This window comes from Caretta caretta, chromosome 3, assembly GCF_965140235.1.
Source record: "Caretta caretta isolate rCarCar2 chromosome 3, rCarCar1.hap1, whole genome shotgun sequence".
Lineage (NCBI taxonomy): Eukaryota > Metazoa > Chordata > Testudines > Cheloniidae > Caretta > Caretta caretta.
The window spans coordinates 62,712,264-62,729,775 of NC_134208.1; the positions used below are offsets into that span (position 1 = coordinate 62,712,264).

At 40.6% G+C, this 17,512-nt stretch overlaps 1 protein-coding gene across 3 annotated transcripts in view; it reads right to left on the reverse strand.

Moving 5' to 3' along the window:
* The window catches only part of HMGN3 (high mobility group nucleosomal binding domain 3), a 34,235-nt gene extending 17,043 nt beyond the window's left edge, over positions 1-17,192 (reverse strand). The window contains exon 1 of one of the 3 annotated variants that reach the window (XM_048845175.2): positions 16,967-17,191. In XM_048845175.2, coding sequence (XP_048701132.1) covers positions 16,967-16,981 — 15 coding nt within the window. In that variant the 5' untranslated portion in view covers positions 16,982-17,191. Of the gene's footprint in view, positions 1-16,966 lie in introns of all 3 variants that reach the window. The other 2 variants (XM_048845176.2, XM_048845174.2) reach the window with 2 other exon arrangements.
* Between the last annotated feature and the right edge of the window lie 320 nt (positions 17,193-17,512).

Here is a 17,512-nt window from a genome sequence, read left to right on the forward strand (position 1 = left end):
CTCTACAATCTAACAGAGAAATGTACAATACAATCTAATGGTTCGAAGTTGAAACTGGGCAAATTCAGACTTTCCGTAAGTTGTACTTTCTTAAACAGTGACAAGAATTAACCATTGGACCAATTTAACAAGGGTCATGGGGGATTTTCCATCATTGACAATTTTTAAATCCCGCTAAGAACTTTTTCTAAAAGATATACCCTAGGCATTATTTGGGGTAAATTCGATGGTCTGTATTATATATTAGATCAGACTAGGTAATCACAATGGTCCTCTCTGGTTTTGGAAGCCATGAAATACATATATATATTTTTAACAGTATCACAATCCATATATTGACTTATCTTGACAAAACATTTAACTTGTATGTGTGAGGTTTTTTTAAGCTCACTCCATTTTGTCTTTATCTGACAGTGTCTTGGCAAGTAGTGTACTTCAATTAAAATAGTTTATAATCCACTTGTTACGCTAAAAGGTATAGTTTTATAAAAGTTAGAACATTTCAGGGGCCAAACAATCCAGTCTGCTTTTAGCATGGATGAGGTGAAATAGACACCAATAAACTGGTGGTGTGGAGGTGTGGTTGAGAAACAGGAGCCTCAGTGTCATAATCCCCATCCAAACCCAACTGCTCCCCAAAGCAACACAAGTTCAGAGTACCTGGCAAGAATTAAGCCAAGCAGAAGAATACAGCTTTATGCAGCATTACCTCCACAAGAGGAGGTGGACTAGTGGAGAGGAGAGAGGTTTGAGCATAAATAGACCTAACAGGTACATAATTTCCAGTGAACTACATGGCATGAGCAGCCGTTTTCTACAGGGATATCCCAAGATTCACAGGACTTCCCCCCTGGAAGTCATCACAGGCTTGAAGGACTTTCTCCTGACCCCTTCCACAGAAAGCTAACATCCCTTCACTTCCCACTGTGATATCATACCACCTAAGGAACTGATTTCAAAGTAGCCAAGTTTATTAAATAACTCATCCTCTCCCACAGGTTTTTTCCATGTGGTAATGCTATGGCTCACAGTATTTAACATGACACTGTCACCTGTCAAGTTGCAGTGCATCCTTGCTATCTCTGTCTTACTTACATTGTAAACTCTTCAGAGAAGAGACCACTAGCATCACAAGCCTTGTATACCACCAAGCATACTGTTGGCACTGAATTGTTCAAAAGGCATTGCTCCAGCATAGATAAGCTTTCTAACTGTATGGCAATTCTTCACATTACTTGCATCATCATCATCATCACAGTAGTACCTATAGGCCCACTGTGATAGGTGCTGTACAAGCACATAAAAAGAGGTTCTCTCTTTGGGACAGACATGAAGAATAAGGTGACAGACAACAGCAGGGGATTAAAAAAACCACCACCAAACAATGAGAGGACTATGATCAGTGTCATAAGCAATGGTCACAGCAAACCAGCTGCCTGGCCAGCAAGACTTATGCTTTCAATATTATAACGAATGGTAAATTTTAAGTCTCAGCAGACCACAGATATGTATTGTACCTTAAGTGCCATTGCAGATTCGGTGTCTGGATTATCAGTTTTATCATGCCATGTAGTTCACTGGAAATTATGTACCTGTTAGGTCTATTTATCTATGAGCTAACAGTTTTGTAAATTAAGCAGTAGTTAAACTTTAGACGATCAATCAGTTCCACATATTTTATATCTCTGGGTTAACCAGGATGCCTATACACACACTCCCTGTGCCCATCAGTGATGAGGAAGAGCTTTTTAAAAAGTGACAGGTTAAAAATCAGGTTTTTCTATTAACAGTGGATTATAAAACCAAGTTTATTTATTTGTATGTGCTTAATTTTTGCATTTCACTCATTTTGGAGAATGAGCTACGACCCCCTGGTTGATCTCACTTTCTAGTCCTCATACATTAGTACAATACTATGGCATTTGGGTTGCCAACGCTACAGGGGAAATCATTAAATTGAAAAAAATTAAGATAATTTTCATATTTTTAAAGAGTTATCTGACAGAAGTGGCTATAGGCTGACAAACTAACAAAACTTTAGTAATTAAAATGCTGAAATATAAACAAGATGTATCTTAAGTAAAATAGTGCAACAACATTAGCAAGAAGAAAAGGAGTACTTGTGGCACCTTAGAGACTAACCAATTTATTTGAGCATGAGCTTTCACGAAAGCTCATGCTCAAATAAATTGGTTAGTCTCTAAGGTGCCACAAGTACTCCTTTTCTTTTTGCGAATACAGACTAACACGGCTGTTCCTCTGAAACCTAACATTAGCAAGGTTACTGTTTATCGGTCAAATGGCAATCAATCAATTTAGATAGCCAAAGGGGGCTATTGTATCCCAGCAGTGCAACTTCTGCACAGATATTGATCTTTACAGGTGAATGGATTAGTTTTAGTAATGTAAGCAATGTATTAAAAAGCCAACATGGAAAGATAAGATATGGTAAAACTGATTAAACATCATCTTATAAAGGATGTTAACATTAAATGATGCCAAATACCAAGGGCCCGTGTGGTCAGAAATTACAGGCTTATACCCATGTGAATTTAAAAAGCACATACCGATTTCATTCTAACTACTACATTAGAAGTTAGAGGAAAAGAGGCCCTTTAGGACATTGAGTTGAAACCCCTACCAGTACATGGATTACTCGTTAATGTATTTTTTCTAGAGTTTTATCTAGTCACATTTTAAAATTTTCCATGCAATAAGAATTTTCTCCAGACATCATTCTGGCACAGCATTTTAGGTGCAGTCTCTGAGTTCACCATCATTTCCCTGCTCCCTGATTCGGTGCCTGTTACTCCTCCCACTCCCAATCCACTTTCTCCTTCACCAAAAACCAAACAAAACACGCTTTGCAACAAAACTCAGCCATCAGCAAAAGGACATACCATTCCATATGCCTACTTCAGAATTACTGCTGTCCAGGTTTTTTCTTCCCTTTGAATATATACGTCTCAAACAGTTTTCCCCTACATCAGGGGTTCTCAAACGGGGGTCGGGAACCCTCAAGGGGTCATGAGGTTATTACATGGGGGGGGGTTGCGAGTTGTCAGCCTCTACCCCAAACCCCACTTTGCCTCCAGCATTTATAATGGTGTTAAATATATAAAAAACTGTTGTTAATTTATAAGGGGGGCTGCACTCAGAAGCTTGCGATGTGAAAGGGGTCATCAGTACAAAAGTCTGAGAACCACTGCCCTACATGTATTACCTTGAGGTTTTCCCAAGCTAAAACTCAGACCAAGTTCATTGCTAGTGTCACTAAATTTAAGTCAGTGGAGGTATATGGATGGTGAGCCAAACTCACCCTAGTGTTTCTACTTCTTTAGGTCCCTTTAATTATTTCTGTCTTCACAATAGCTCTGAAATTTACAAAGTGATACTAAATTAATTAAGTGCCTTGCATGGTGACAGGTTTCAGTGGTAGCCATGTTAGTCTGTATCAGCAAAAAAAAAAAAAAAAACCAACCAACCAACCAAGGAATCCTTGTGGCACCTTAGAGACTAACAAATTTATTTGGGCATAAGCTTTTGTGGGCTAGAACCCACTTCATCAGATGGATGAAGTAAAAGATACAGAAGCAGGTTTGCATGAAGTGGAAATCCATCAACTTCATGAAAATACTTGTGCAGATACAGACAGACATCATCTTCCTTTCCAAATGCAAACCTGCTCCTGTACCTTTTACTTCATGCATCTGATGAAGTGGGTTCTAGCCCACGAAAGTTTATGCCCAAATAAATTTGTTAGTCTCTAAGGTGCCATAAGGACTCCTCGTTTTTGGGGTTTTTTAAATTAATTAAGGTGCTGTTTACTTCCCATTTCAGATTTTTAATAAAGACATTCAATCCCATGTTATTTAAATACCAACCAACTCCTCTGACACTCTTCTCAACACCTCTGCCCCACCCTGCCCCAGTACAATACCTTATTGATCATTAAAAGGTTTTTTTGTGCTGCTTTGACCAATTTTTAGCAGATGCAACAGCGTTCATAGCCGAGCCAATCTGAATTAACTGTGCAAGTAAAACAGATACTGCATCAAATGCTTTACTAAAAGCCAGATACATATCTATTGCATTTCTTTTATCCACAAAGGACGCAATCCTGAAAAATGTTTAACATGGCAGTAACTTCATGCACATGAACAATTCCACTGAATTCACATTTGAAGCACATGAAGTTACTCATGTGCTTAAATATTTGCAGAATCAGAGCCTAATTTTTTAAATCTCACCCAAAAACAAGAAAAAAAAAATCAGGTTTTAAGGCATGTCCTTTTTAATTAAACTTTTATCCAGCGTATTCCATTAAACTTTACGTACAGATTAGAAACATCTCAACATTAATTCTTATGAGATAGCATGGAGAGAGAGCTCCACAGTTTCCACACCTTCTTGGCCTTTTCAAAGAGTATTTACAAACCTGCTAAAACTGCATAATATAGTAACTCCCTCTATCTCCTAGGCAATTATCCTTTCCCAGTTACCTAATCAATTAGAAGCTACAGAGTTATCTGCATTAAGCACATACATTCTTCACTGTAAAAGGAAATGCTTCTGAAATATTTATTCTTTAAACTATATAACATTTTGATTTTCTGAAATTACAGATAATAAAATACAATGCAAGACTTAGAAATGATGAAGGGATTTAAATTCTAAAAATATCTATTGGAAGAGGAATATATCAATTTCTAATCCTTTATGGGGATAATGTCAACATCATGATGCGATGAAAGGGAAGAGTATACTTAAAGTTCTAATATGAAAAAGATAAAAAATCCTCCAATCATCCACCAAAGAAAGTCCTTTGGTTGTGTGCGCGCATGTGTGTGCATAAACACAAACAAGAAAGAAAGAGGGGACGTATATCAAGATGACAATGAAATTTCATCAAGTCAGAAAACAAGAAAAGTCTAATTCTTTATTAAACCTAATAGATTAATGTTTGTAACATGTAAATCCAACATCCTTCATACTCTTTCAGAACATTAACTGTATTTCTTCCTCTTTTTTTAAAAAAAAAAAAATACCTCTGGTATAAATTATATTTCCATAAATCAAAAAATGAAAAAAGTGTGTGATTATTTTCCATTTAAATGTTTTTCCCATATATGTATTTAAATCTGCTTTTATTGTGTATGTATGTTCTGTAATTCCCGCTTGAAAAGATCTAGATGTTTGGCCAGCATAACTTAAGCCACATGGGCATTTAATGGGGCATTTCACAAACTCTGAATTACAACTAATGCTGTTCACCTGACTGCGCTATACAATTCTGAGTGGAACAACCAACCTATGTTTTTATCATTATAGGAATATATAGGTAAATGTTCCAAACTTCTCATTTTAATCACTTAAAAATACAATAGTTTCTTTATTCAGTAGAATGAAGGATTAAAACAGGGACTGGCAACCTTTGGCACATGGCCCGCCAGGGTAAGCCTCATGGTGGGCCGGGCTGGTTTGTTTACTTGCTGCATCTGCAGGTTCGGTCGATCACGGCTCCCACTGGCCACGATTCACCACTCCAGGCCAATGGGTGCTGCGGGAAGCAGCGGCCAACACATCCCTCGGCCCACACCACTTCCCACAGCCCCCATTGGCCTGGAGCAGCGAATTGCACCCAGTGGCAGCTGCGATCGGCCAAACGTGCAGATGTGGCAGGTAAACAAGCCGGCCCGGCCCTCCAGGGAGCTTACCCTAGCGAGCCGCATGCCAAAGGTTACCGATCCCTGAATTGAAAGCAGTTCTGTTTAAGCCTACATAAACTTGTTGCCCAGGTTTTCATTATCTTCTAGAACCAATATTTTCAGGTTTGGTGTATAAAATTAGAAACCAATTCCATATTTAGGCATCTAAAAACACAGCCTGATTTTCAGGGATACAGATCAGTTATGGGAGATGTCAGACATGCTGAGCACCTACAATAGACAACTCACTTAGACTAATAATTTTAGGACCCCACATTTCAAAATGTGAGCCAGGATGTTAGTAAATTCTTTTCTTATTATTTGTTCCTTTGTTTTACTATTATTGTACAATTAAACAGCAACGTCAAAACAGCATGGTAGAACTGTAGTGGAAGCTAAAGACTGTTCAATATTATTCCTTTAAGTCAAATTGTTCAAAATTGGGCTCTGGTTCTGAAAATTGAACCATGAAGGAGGACCTCAGCAGATCCATTTCCAGCAATTAAACCTGAGGCTCCTAAATCCATATTTAAAGTACTTAAATCCATATTTAAACTATTCGGGGGGAGGGATAGCTCAGTGGTTTGAGCATTGGCCTGCTAAACCCAGGGTTGTGAGTTCAATCCTTGAGGGGGCCATTTAGGGATCTGGGGCAAAAATTGGGGATTGGTCCTGCTTTGAGCAGGGGGTTGGAACTAGATGACCTCCTGAGGTCCCTTCCAACCCTGATATTCTATGAAATAGAATTAGCCTGATTTTCAGAGCGACCATTGCACCTACTAAGGTAAAGGAGCTTCTCTGAAATCAGGACAGATCTATTTTCAGTATCTAAATATAGATTTAGGCGCTATTTTGACAACATTACCTCTGGTTTTGAAAATAATTTACTCCAGCAAATATCTAACAGTAGCTTTCAGGGGTGGAAAGACAGAAAAAAAGACGAGTGCAAAACCCACAGAATACACAGTTGTGACTAAAAAGCAAATAAGTAATATTAAAGAATGTTCTTCTGTGAGAACAAGTTTTATATTTTTGTAACTCTTACAGCTACTCAGTGCTGTGGCACACCAAACCTTTACTGTACCAGTATTCCACCAGACTGCCATGACTCTGAAGCAAGCACTGAAAGGACTTCAGGGACTAGGCCCTAAAAGTGCTAGCCCTGGGGTCCTCCCACTAATGACTCGGACACGTGGCTAAGCGAAAGGGTATTTTACTAGGGTTGGCAGAAATGGGAAGATTGCAAAACACCGTATGAACAGAGGCTTAAACAGTTGCAATTTAAGGTAAAACAACAGTGGTTCCTATTTGGGCCCTTTCAGGGGTCAGGGGACACTCCAATGAGAATTAGGGTTCCTCAGGCCTCGTGCCTGGGGTTCCCACTCCAATCCAGTCTATGCTACAAGGAAATAGGAGCTTGCAGCTTTCCAGGCCAGGATCAGTTAGTTGTCTCTCTCCTTGGGGCCACTCTACACTGGTTCCCTGCCCAGTCTCTGCTGCTTCCTCACAGACTGTGCCCAGACCTGAACCTGATTGTGACGTCGGTGAGTCACAGCCTTTTCACACTGTTCCCTCACTGCTGCTGCAGCCAGCTCTGCATAAGGCTCCCCAAAAGTTTCTCCTGCATTTATCTTCCCTGCTGCTCCCAATTTGCCATGGGGCTACCACTTCCCCTCAAAACAAGGTTACTTCCTGGACTAGGGTGATCCACAGAGTTTCCAGCCCCTCCTGACCAGGGGAAGGGGATGTACGTGCAGGTCCACCCTGGAAGGTTGTAGGTCAGTGGGAAATGGGCTGATGGGAATGGTAGTTTCTCGCTTAGAAGATTCATCATGCTACCCGCTTCCCTTTGAAAAAGGCACATGACACGTCCTCACATCCAGCATGAATCTACACAGAGCCCTTGTGCCAGTGGGGTCTCTGCACTCTTAGGTTACCCCTTAGCTATGGGGGGTGTTCTGTTCTCTCATAAAGACCTCCCAGAACACGGGACTCCATTTCCTGTTTTGGCCCTTCTATTTCTGTTATAGGTTCACCCTTATTCTGTAGGATAGGCTTCTTGGAGGGGTGACAGCCAGGAATTCTGTCCCCTCTGATAGGGCCACACCTGGATATGCTGTACAGCGTACCAGATCACACACCTTTTAGAATAACCATAACTCAAAAGTCTCTCCCTTGGTGACTGTTCCACGATCACAAGCTCTTGTCTGTCCATCTCTAACTTTCCTTTCCTGTCCCCAAAATGCGTTCTAACAGTTTGACTGATAATTAGTATTTGAAACACTTATTTTAAAAATTATATTTGTGACTAAGAGTACAACATATCCTTAAGAGGCTATTTGTCCAAGTAATACATCCTCTGTATCCCCAACCCTAGCTTCTTGTGTTGTCAACTGAAGTTGGCTGTTGGGAGGGGCAGAGAGGAGAGGCATTGATGTGTGAAGACTTAAGAGCCAAATGTTACCTTACAATGTGACCTTCCATTTATTTGGTTCTATTTACCCTTGTTACAAACTGCATTTAAACATGTTACCTGCTACTTTGGGTTCTAACATGGTTTAAAGAACTAGTATGGAGGGGCCAAAGCCATCTAAGAATTAATATCAAGTTCACATCTTGGAAAGCAGATTTTAAAAATGATTCTAACAAGGTTCTGGCTTGTCCACACTAGCCTTTAAAGTTTTTTAGAACCCACTTGAGTGTGAACCAACTTTAAAAAGGCTCTCAAAAGACCCTGTCCATTCGAGACTAGAGAGAGAGAGAGAGATTTCCTCACAGCATCTTCAAACTCTGCTCAAGTAGGTCTAGACTATACAATGGTACAAATGCTGTCAGCCATCTGAATCCCATCTATATTAGCACTCCCTTTACTGCCATCACCAGTGATAGGATAACACTGGGAGACTGACTAGGAAGAGAGGGGAGAGGGAAGAAGGAAAGAGTCTAGACCAGACATAGCTGACTAGTCCCCTGATAAGTTTTGATGCAACCTATTCTATCATACCTTTCACCCAGAAGGATCTCAAAGTGCTTTCAAAATATTACAGATTTTAAACTACACAGGTATCAGTCCCGGTTCTGTTCAATATCTTCATTAGTGGTTTAGACAATGGCATAGAGAGTTTATGGACAATACCAAGATGAGAGGGGTTGCAAGTGCTTTGGAGGATAGGATTAAAATTCAAAATGATCTAGATAAACTGGAGAAATAGTCTGAGGTAAACAGGATGAAACTGAATAAGGACAAGTGCAAAGAACTCCACTTAGGAAGAAACAATCAGTTGCACACATACAAAATGGGAAATGACTGCCTAGGAAGGAGTACTGCAGAAAGGGATCTGGGGGTCATAGTGGATCACAAGCTAAATATGAGTCAACAGTATAAAACTGTTGGGGGGGGGGAAAAAGCAAACATCATTCTGGGATGTTTTAGCAGGAGTGTTGTAAACAAGACACAAGAAGTAATTCTTCTACTTTATTCCATGCTGATCAGGCTTCAATTGGAGTGTTATGTCCAGTTCTGAGCACTACATTTCAGGAAAGATGTGGACAAATTGGAGAAAGTCTAAAGGAGAGTAACAAAAATAATTAAAGGTCTAGAAAACATGACCTATGAGGAGAGACTGAAAAAACTGGATTTGTTTAGTCTGGAGAACAGAAGACTGAAACGGGACATGATAACAGTTTTCAAGTACAGAAAAAGGTTGTTACAAGGAGGAGGGAGAAAAATTGTTCTCCTTAACCTCTGAGGATAGAACAAGAAGCAATGGGTTTTAATTGCAGCAAGGGTATTTTAGGTTGGACATTAGGAAAAACTTTCTAACTGTCAGGGCGGTTAAGCACTGCAATACATTGCCCAGAGAGGTTCTGGAATCTCTGTCATTGGAGGATTTTAAGGGCAGGTTAGACCAACACCCGTCAGGGATGGTCTAGATAATACTTAGTCCTGCCTTGAGTTCACAGGACTGACTTAGTAGACCTCTCGAAGTCCCTTCCAGTCCTATAGTTCTATGATCTTCTACTGTTATGACCACAGAAATGCATCAACTGTTTAAGAAGCACAGAACATTACAATACTGTTTCTAACAGGAAATGAATTCAAGTCATAGGATGATTTATAAGACTGAATACAATTAATCAAGATACACATTAGCCAGAACACAGAGATTAAATACCCCTACTTCGGGGAAAGTGCCATGGATCTTTATATAGGACGTAGGCTTTTATCTCATTTAGAAGAGGCACCTCAAACATCAGTGCCCTCTTTCATTATGCTAGGGCACTTTTTCAGTACTGACTTAATCTGAGTGTCACCCACTGAATCAACACTATGTCCTGCTGCACTTGGGTAGTGGCCTTTAGGGAATACTGAAGTAAAAAGCCCACTTAGTCTGCAGGAGAAAGGATCACAACTTGGGGTATATGTCTAGCACTTGAAAAATCCTCTCTAACCATAAGCATGTGGATGAGCCACCCTTCTTTAGTACCTTAGAAGGCATGCTGAATTAAAGATGACAAAAATTTTACTGAAGCTATATAATCCTACAAAATGCGATTTCTAAGAGAGATCATAACCTGGTTTGCCTTCACCCTACACAAATGATACTATGACAATTTCCAGTAAAATGTAATGTTAAACTACTTTGCTACAACAGTATTAACATAGACCTCAGACTCCGACAAACCTATGCAAAACTATTGCTTTTGGTACAACTGATACATTTCAATGGAGAAATTAGAACTCAGTAATTTATTAATCAAAGCAAACTTTTAATTGTGTAGCATTTGTTAGCTACATCTTTTGGCATATCTATTTCGCTTACACACAGTAGACTAATTTTGTGAAGCTCATCAACAAAACTGATATCCCACAGTCTGAAATAACATTTTTCAATTGACTTGCTGCTCTGCTTTCAAATCCATTTTTATCTCCATTGAGAAGAGGCAGGTCTTTTTCTAAAATCCCTTTATATAAACGAATTATCTGCACCTGTTAATTTTTATACTGGGAGATAATCACTTGTGATACCTGATGAACTGTAGCTAACAATACAATTTGCTTTATACTTTAATACATGGAACAATGTTGTGAATGGCCTTACACTGATAATTCACCTGTTGTTCAGGCCAAAATTCAATTGGAGTTAGTGGATGGGTGACATGGGCTAAAGCAGGGGTTCTCAAACTGGGGGTCATGAGGTTATTACATGGGGGCCGCGAGCTGCAGCCTCCACCCGAAACCCTACTTTACCTCCAGCATTTATAACAGTGTTAAATATACAAATATTTTAAAAAGTGCTTTAATTTATAAGGGGGGGGGGCTACACTCGGAAGCTTGCTGTGTGAACCACTGGGGAACAATGAGTTAATAAACTGAATACATGTTTTAATAAATGATTGCTACAAATTGTTAGTGTGAACAGGCTGATTATAAACATGGCTTATAGCATAGGTATTAGAAATAGGAGAGCTGGGGGTGATGCCGCAACCCCTGGCTTGAAGTGGTTTCCATCACATGCAGGGTTTACAGTTTGGTAAACTTTGGCTTTCAGCACCCCCACTATACAAATTGTTTCAGTACCTTTGGCTTATGGCCACCTCTAGCACCTTATATTGGTGTGTTTACAGCCACCTATAAACGTGTAATATTCCCATGACTGTAAAACACTTATAACATCATTAACCCTTCATAAAATATTTACAATTGCACTTTCAACATAAAGCAAGTAACTTCAATCTGTTTTTATCTGGACATCTGAACACAAAATTTCTTGTAACTATATATATAGAAGAAGCATCACTCAACCAGTTTCTTTGACACTCACACTTCTACATTGCACTATTCCTAAATGTAATAAACTTTAATTTTTGGCGTAAATAAAAAAAAGTATTATTTTCTTGTCGAGCTTTGAAGAGTCGAAACAAGTTCTGTTCAAGTGTAACTTGCGATGAGGGGGAGCTCTATGGCCTGAATCTGTGAAGGGACTGAAAAAAGAAAAGGAGTACTTGTGGCACCTTAGAGACTAACACATTTATTAGAGCATAAGCTTTCGTGAGCTACAGCTCACTTCATCGGATGCTTCAGCTGTAGCTCACAAAAGCTTATGCTCTAATAAATTTGTTAGTCTCTAAGGTGCCACAAGTTCTCCTTTTCTTTTTACGGATACAGACTAACACGGCTGCTACTCTGAAACCTGAAGGGACTGAGGCACTGAGAGAACCACAGAAAAATCCATGAGGAAACGAGTTCTGTATTTAGTGCAGGGCTTGGATGATGTGCAGTGAATAAGGTCTGGGACCACACATTTAATGAGGAGGAGTAAACAAAATATTTAATAGATACCCATTCAGCTAGCACTGTGCATCTTGTGAGCTAGATGAGGTCCTGTAGAAAGAGTAATATGTAATCATATTATTAAACAGAATATCATAATTCATAAGGCCAAATTAAGGCATTTCATAACTTCTAAATACTTTATGTTGCAACCTTCATACTCCTTTAGCATAGTTTAAAAAAAAAGTGTACACAGATTTTTTTTAAAGTGAGTTTTTAGAATTCTATAGTACCCTACCACAGATATTTACCCAAAATCCCTTGTTATCTCTGCTAAGCATACACCACAATCTGCCATCAACCCTACTGCAAGACTTGGGATTTGGGATTGCAATAAGTGTGCAAATGACCTACTCATGTGACTAATTAAAGATGTATCCACTAAGTCATTTTTCTTGCTTTGAAACAGTACTATAGTGGTCAACAGGGTTCTTAAAAAGATTTAAAAAAAAAAAAATCAAGCTGCAATTAGTCCTCACATTTGGTTCAACCCCAAGGCAGAAAAATGTTTTGAGAACAGGTTCAAACAGTATTGTCTTATGGTTAGACAGAAGGAACAAAGAGGATCACTCTGGAATGTAATCCCAACTAAATCACAGGCTCCCTGTCTGACCTTGGACAAGTTACCTGACCTCTTTATATTTCTCAGTCATCAGGCACAAATACTCAGGCCCACAAATACTGCAATTTGATGGAGATCTTGTTAAAACCATTTTAAAAAAAATTCTTTGGCAACCAGACTTTTCATGCTATTGTGAGTTTGTCATAGGACAGATTTTGGTTCCTCATTTTTCTATGGCTGATGCAAAGATATTTTTAACGTACCTGTTTCATAGCTATAAAAGAATGTACTCCTTCCAAACCAGCTTATATTGTATTTTTGAAAGATAAGTTCAACTGGGGCTGAAGAACAAAAACAAAAAAGGACAAACTCCAAAAAAAGTTTCCTGCTAACAGTATCACACATATGTTCTAGTTTATCCCATGCATGCACACTAGTCTCTTTGTGAAAGGTTGTACTGTATTCACTTCATTATGTGGTGTTACAACAACCAGTAACACATATGAAGGTCTGACTGGAAGAGTCCAGTGCTCAGCCTCTTTTTGTTTTATTGTGGTATTTGACATCATCTCAATGCACAAATGTTTTCACTTGTCCCTTCCACGCCCATAACCAGTGGCCCATCAGAGTTGGGGAAACTAAATTAAAAAGGTTTCAGAGTAACAGCCGTGTTAGTCTGTATTCGCAAAAAGAAAAGGAGTACTTGTGGCACCTTAGAGACTAACCAATTTATTTGAGCATAAGCTTTCGTGAGCTACAGCTCACTTCATCGGATGCATACTGTGGAAAAGTAAATTAAAAAATAATTTCCAACCTTTGTTTGATAATGAAGCAATTCAGATGCTGACTTAGAGTCATCATAGAATATCAGGGTTGGAAGAAACCTCAGGAGATCATCTAGTCCAACCCCCTGCACAAAGCAGGACCAATCCCCAGTTTTTGGCCCAGATCCCTAAATGGCCCCCTCAAGGAGTGAACTCACAACCCTGGGTTTAGTAGGCCAATGCTCAAACCACTGAGCTATCTGTCCCCCAGGGATAGCTTCTTCAGTTACACATAGAAGAAACAGTTAAGGGACAAAAGGAAAAAGGAGCATGACTGGTCAATCTGGTTAGATAAATAAAGCATGCATAAAGACAGGTATGAATCTGTTTTTACTTCTGCATTTCCCACACGCCCTTTCTGCAAATTTATTAGTTGGACACATAGCCCCATAAACATGCAAACTGAAGTATTGGTGATCTGTAATTTTTTTTTTTAGTACAGACCGTTATAATTTCCCAACTAAACAAGTATTAAATCACATTTTTCTGTGTTAATATTTGTTTTAACTAGGAAACCCACTTCAGTAACAGATGTACAAGTAAGATTTCTCTACACAGAGAAATGTACTGGCAACGCTACAGTGAAATCATTTTTATGCAAGAGCTATGCCAGTATAATTTCCCCATATGGACACTCTATTCCAGAATAAAAGTGACTTTATTCCAGAATAATGATGAAGTAATTATTCCACCGTAGCTATGCCAGTCAATTTCCCCATGTGGACAAGCCTATAGTCTCTAATTCCTATGAGTTTCTGGGCTTTCCAAGAACCAGAATTAATAAACACACTTAGCTTTAAGACTAAGTCACACAAAGACTCACAAAGCTAAATACATTAACTTTACTTAATAAGCTTCTCTTTAAGTACTTCAATTGTGGATGTAATTTTAAAAGACTAATTATGACAGAAAACAAAAGAAAAAAAACCCAAGTTCTCCTTTTACAGACTTACTTCTCAAAGGCTAAGGGCTTATCTATGCTTACAGCGCTGCAGTTGCGCCGCTGTAGTGCTTATTGAAGACACGACCTATGCCAATGCGTGAGTTTCTCCCATTGGCATAGGTACTCCACCTCCACAAGAGAAGCCCTCCTGTCAACTTAGCGCTGTCTACATTGTGAGTTCAGTCGGTATAACTGCGTCGCTCGGGGTGACATAGTTATACCAACCTAAGGTTTTAGTGTAGACCAGAGCTAACTGATATAACACACAACAACAAAAATCTAAACCCACTGTTTAGCCACAATGTGCTCCTCAATCATGGGGGAAGAGACCGCATTTAATTTCCCAGTCCACCAAGATATTTTTGAAGTATTGAAAACTACATGCAGGGCAAGAATGTAAAAATGTTAAGGAAGCATGAGAGAGCTCTGCAAGGTTCCTAATGGACTGTGTAGGCCTAGCTTCAAAGGGCTTCCTCAAAGCACAGCCTAACCATCAGTCTTCACTTATGAAAGGCATAGCTGTGGAAGAAAAGGAGCATTTTAGGCCTGGACAAGAATGCAATGACAGAGTATGATGAAGAAAATGATACAGTATCTTTTAAATGTAAGCCAAGTATTATGTACAGAGCTATTAGTCCCTCAATTTCATGAGAAATATATCAACTCAAGTTAAAAAAAAATTAAAAATGGAAATATTTCAGTGGAGCACTGAATATTTTTTCTGTACCCATAATGCAGCAAGGAATCAGTACAGGACAAAAATGGAACTCATAAGTGTGTGGAAATTAACATCTAACGATTACCCTATTAAAACAGTTTTCAGATTCAACCATGATCTGCATTATGGGGAGGTCATAGGCAGACAGACATTCTGGACATCTCCATTACAGTAAAATTGCCTCTCCTCAGTTGACCTAGTTTAATATTAAAAGACTGCTGAGTTTTTTGTTGTGGTCATTGGTTTGTCTGTTGGTTTTATTTAAACCACGGAATATTAGTGTCAAGTCTCCAATTACACTCCATTAGTAATTGCAGTAAAAAGAAAGTGCTCCAGGACAGGATTTTCAAGGGGGCCAAAGGATGTTAGCTACCCCAACTCCAATCCGGGTAACTTCCATAGGCCCCTTAGAAAAGCCAGCCCTAGTGAAATGTCTGTTAACAGTTGTAACAAATGAGCATTTTCAAAATACTACAGATGTTCCCTGAAGCTCAGGCACTGAGTTTGTGAAAGATGCAACCAGTAATAAATAATTTGCAAGCTTGTAATCCTTTACATTCCTTACTTCCTGAATTAAGAGAAAGAAATGAATTCTCATACAGGATCAGACTAGTGGTTCATCTACTCCTGTGTCCTGCCTCCAAAAGTGGCCAATATCAGATGACTCAAAGGAGGTGCAAGAAGCCCCATAACACACAATTATGGAAGTTAACATTATGAATAGTATTTCAGACAGTGGGCAGACAGAAAGTACGTAATAGCGTAAGATCAGTGAAGCACATATTGCACTTTTGCCTGGACTGGTTTCCAGCATGGGGGTCACTGGGGCGGGTGGGCAAGTGAAGCATCATTTCCCCACCTTCCCCCTCAAAAATACCAGATCCTCCACCATGAAGGGAAGGACGACAGTGTGTGAGAAGGAAAAGTAAAGTACAGCACAGCCAGGGAGGCAAATGAGGGACGCAAGTAAATCCCAGCTGTAGCAGCCCTGCAGAGGAAGGAAGGAAGGAAACACTGAGGCACAAGGGAGGAGGGGAAGTGACTGGGAGGAGGGAGGCAAATACACTCGTTCAGTATAAGTCTCAAAGCCACACAAGAAGGCAGAGGCTCCGCAGAAGCAGCTCCCGCTCCCTCCATCCCCACCCTCTTGCCCGTCTCTGGGGTGTGAAGCGCTCTGCTGTGTTGCACAGAGGAGTCTCCCATGGTGCTGTTTTTAAACTCTCTGCTGTTGTTGATACCATGTGTAAGCAGATCCCCCCTGTGCTGCACGGGGCCCTGTCTGTGCAGACTCCTGTCCTGATTGACACCAGAGTTGGTACATACGGGTCTGTCACAGGAGGCAAGGAGAAGGGTGTAGTTTGTTTTAAACATGGCTTTTCTCTCCCTTCCGCCTTTTACCTTGGAGCCATCACCGGGGCACCATACAAAGCAGAACGCAGAATCAGCCCAGGGCAGAATCAGCCAGGACATGGGGGATTTTTTCCCAGAGATTGATGAGCTACGGCTTGGAGTTTGCAAGCAGGAAACTCCTCCGGGGGAGGTAAAAGGCGAAGCTGCAGCTGCTGCATTTTTTTCCGGTGGCGGGGCGGGGGAGGGGGGGGAGATCGGAGTTGTGACAGCGAGTTCGCATTCGAGAGGAGGGGGTGACAACTGCAGCCCTCACTACAAGGTTAGAGGAAGTAAGGAGTAAATCAACAAATCAGCAACCGGAGGGAAGGGTGGAAGATCTTTGCAACAGGCAGTACAAATACCCAGACTCAATCAGCGCAGTCCAAAAAAATCGCCCCAGGCTTGCAGGCAACCGGAGGCTGAGATTATTAACTGCAAACGGGCGTCAAAAGGAATGCACCACAACACAATCAACACAGGCGCGTTACCTTTCTCTTCGGCATAATGTCCCTGCCCCGGGCTGCAAAAGTAAAGCAACGAGCAGGCTTCTGCACAAGCGCAGATCCCTCCTCCTAACGCCGCGGCGGTGGCAAGGCAATCTCGAACCCGCTCCGCTGCGCACGCTCCACGCTCACTGCCCCTGCGCCGCTGACACCCGAGAGCCCCCTGCCCACAGGCGCCCACCGCGGCTACCGAGAGGCGACAATGGGGCAGCTCTTCTTTCTGATTGGCTCCCCAATTCTGTAGCCCCCGCCCTCCTCTGAAGGGAATAGACTAATCAGGGGACGTCCGTGTGGTTCAGATGCAGGGCACGCTGGGGTGAGGTAGCCTGCGCTGACGGGGTAGTAGCAGGCCCCCAAATAGCCAAACAGAAGTGGGGAGGCTGGGGGGCACATGGGGAGCCGTCTGGAGCTATGTCCAACATTTAATAAGATTTTTAAACATTTCACAACCAACAGCATAGTTATACCTGTATCTGGCAAGTTATCTTCTGAGTAACAAATGCCACCCATCAGACAACAGGGACCCCCCCT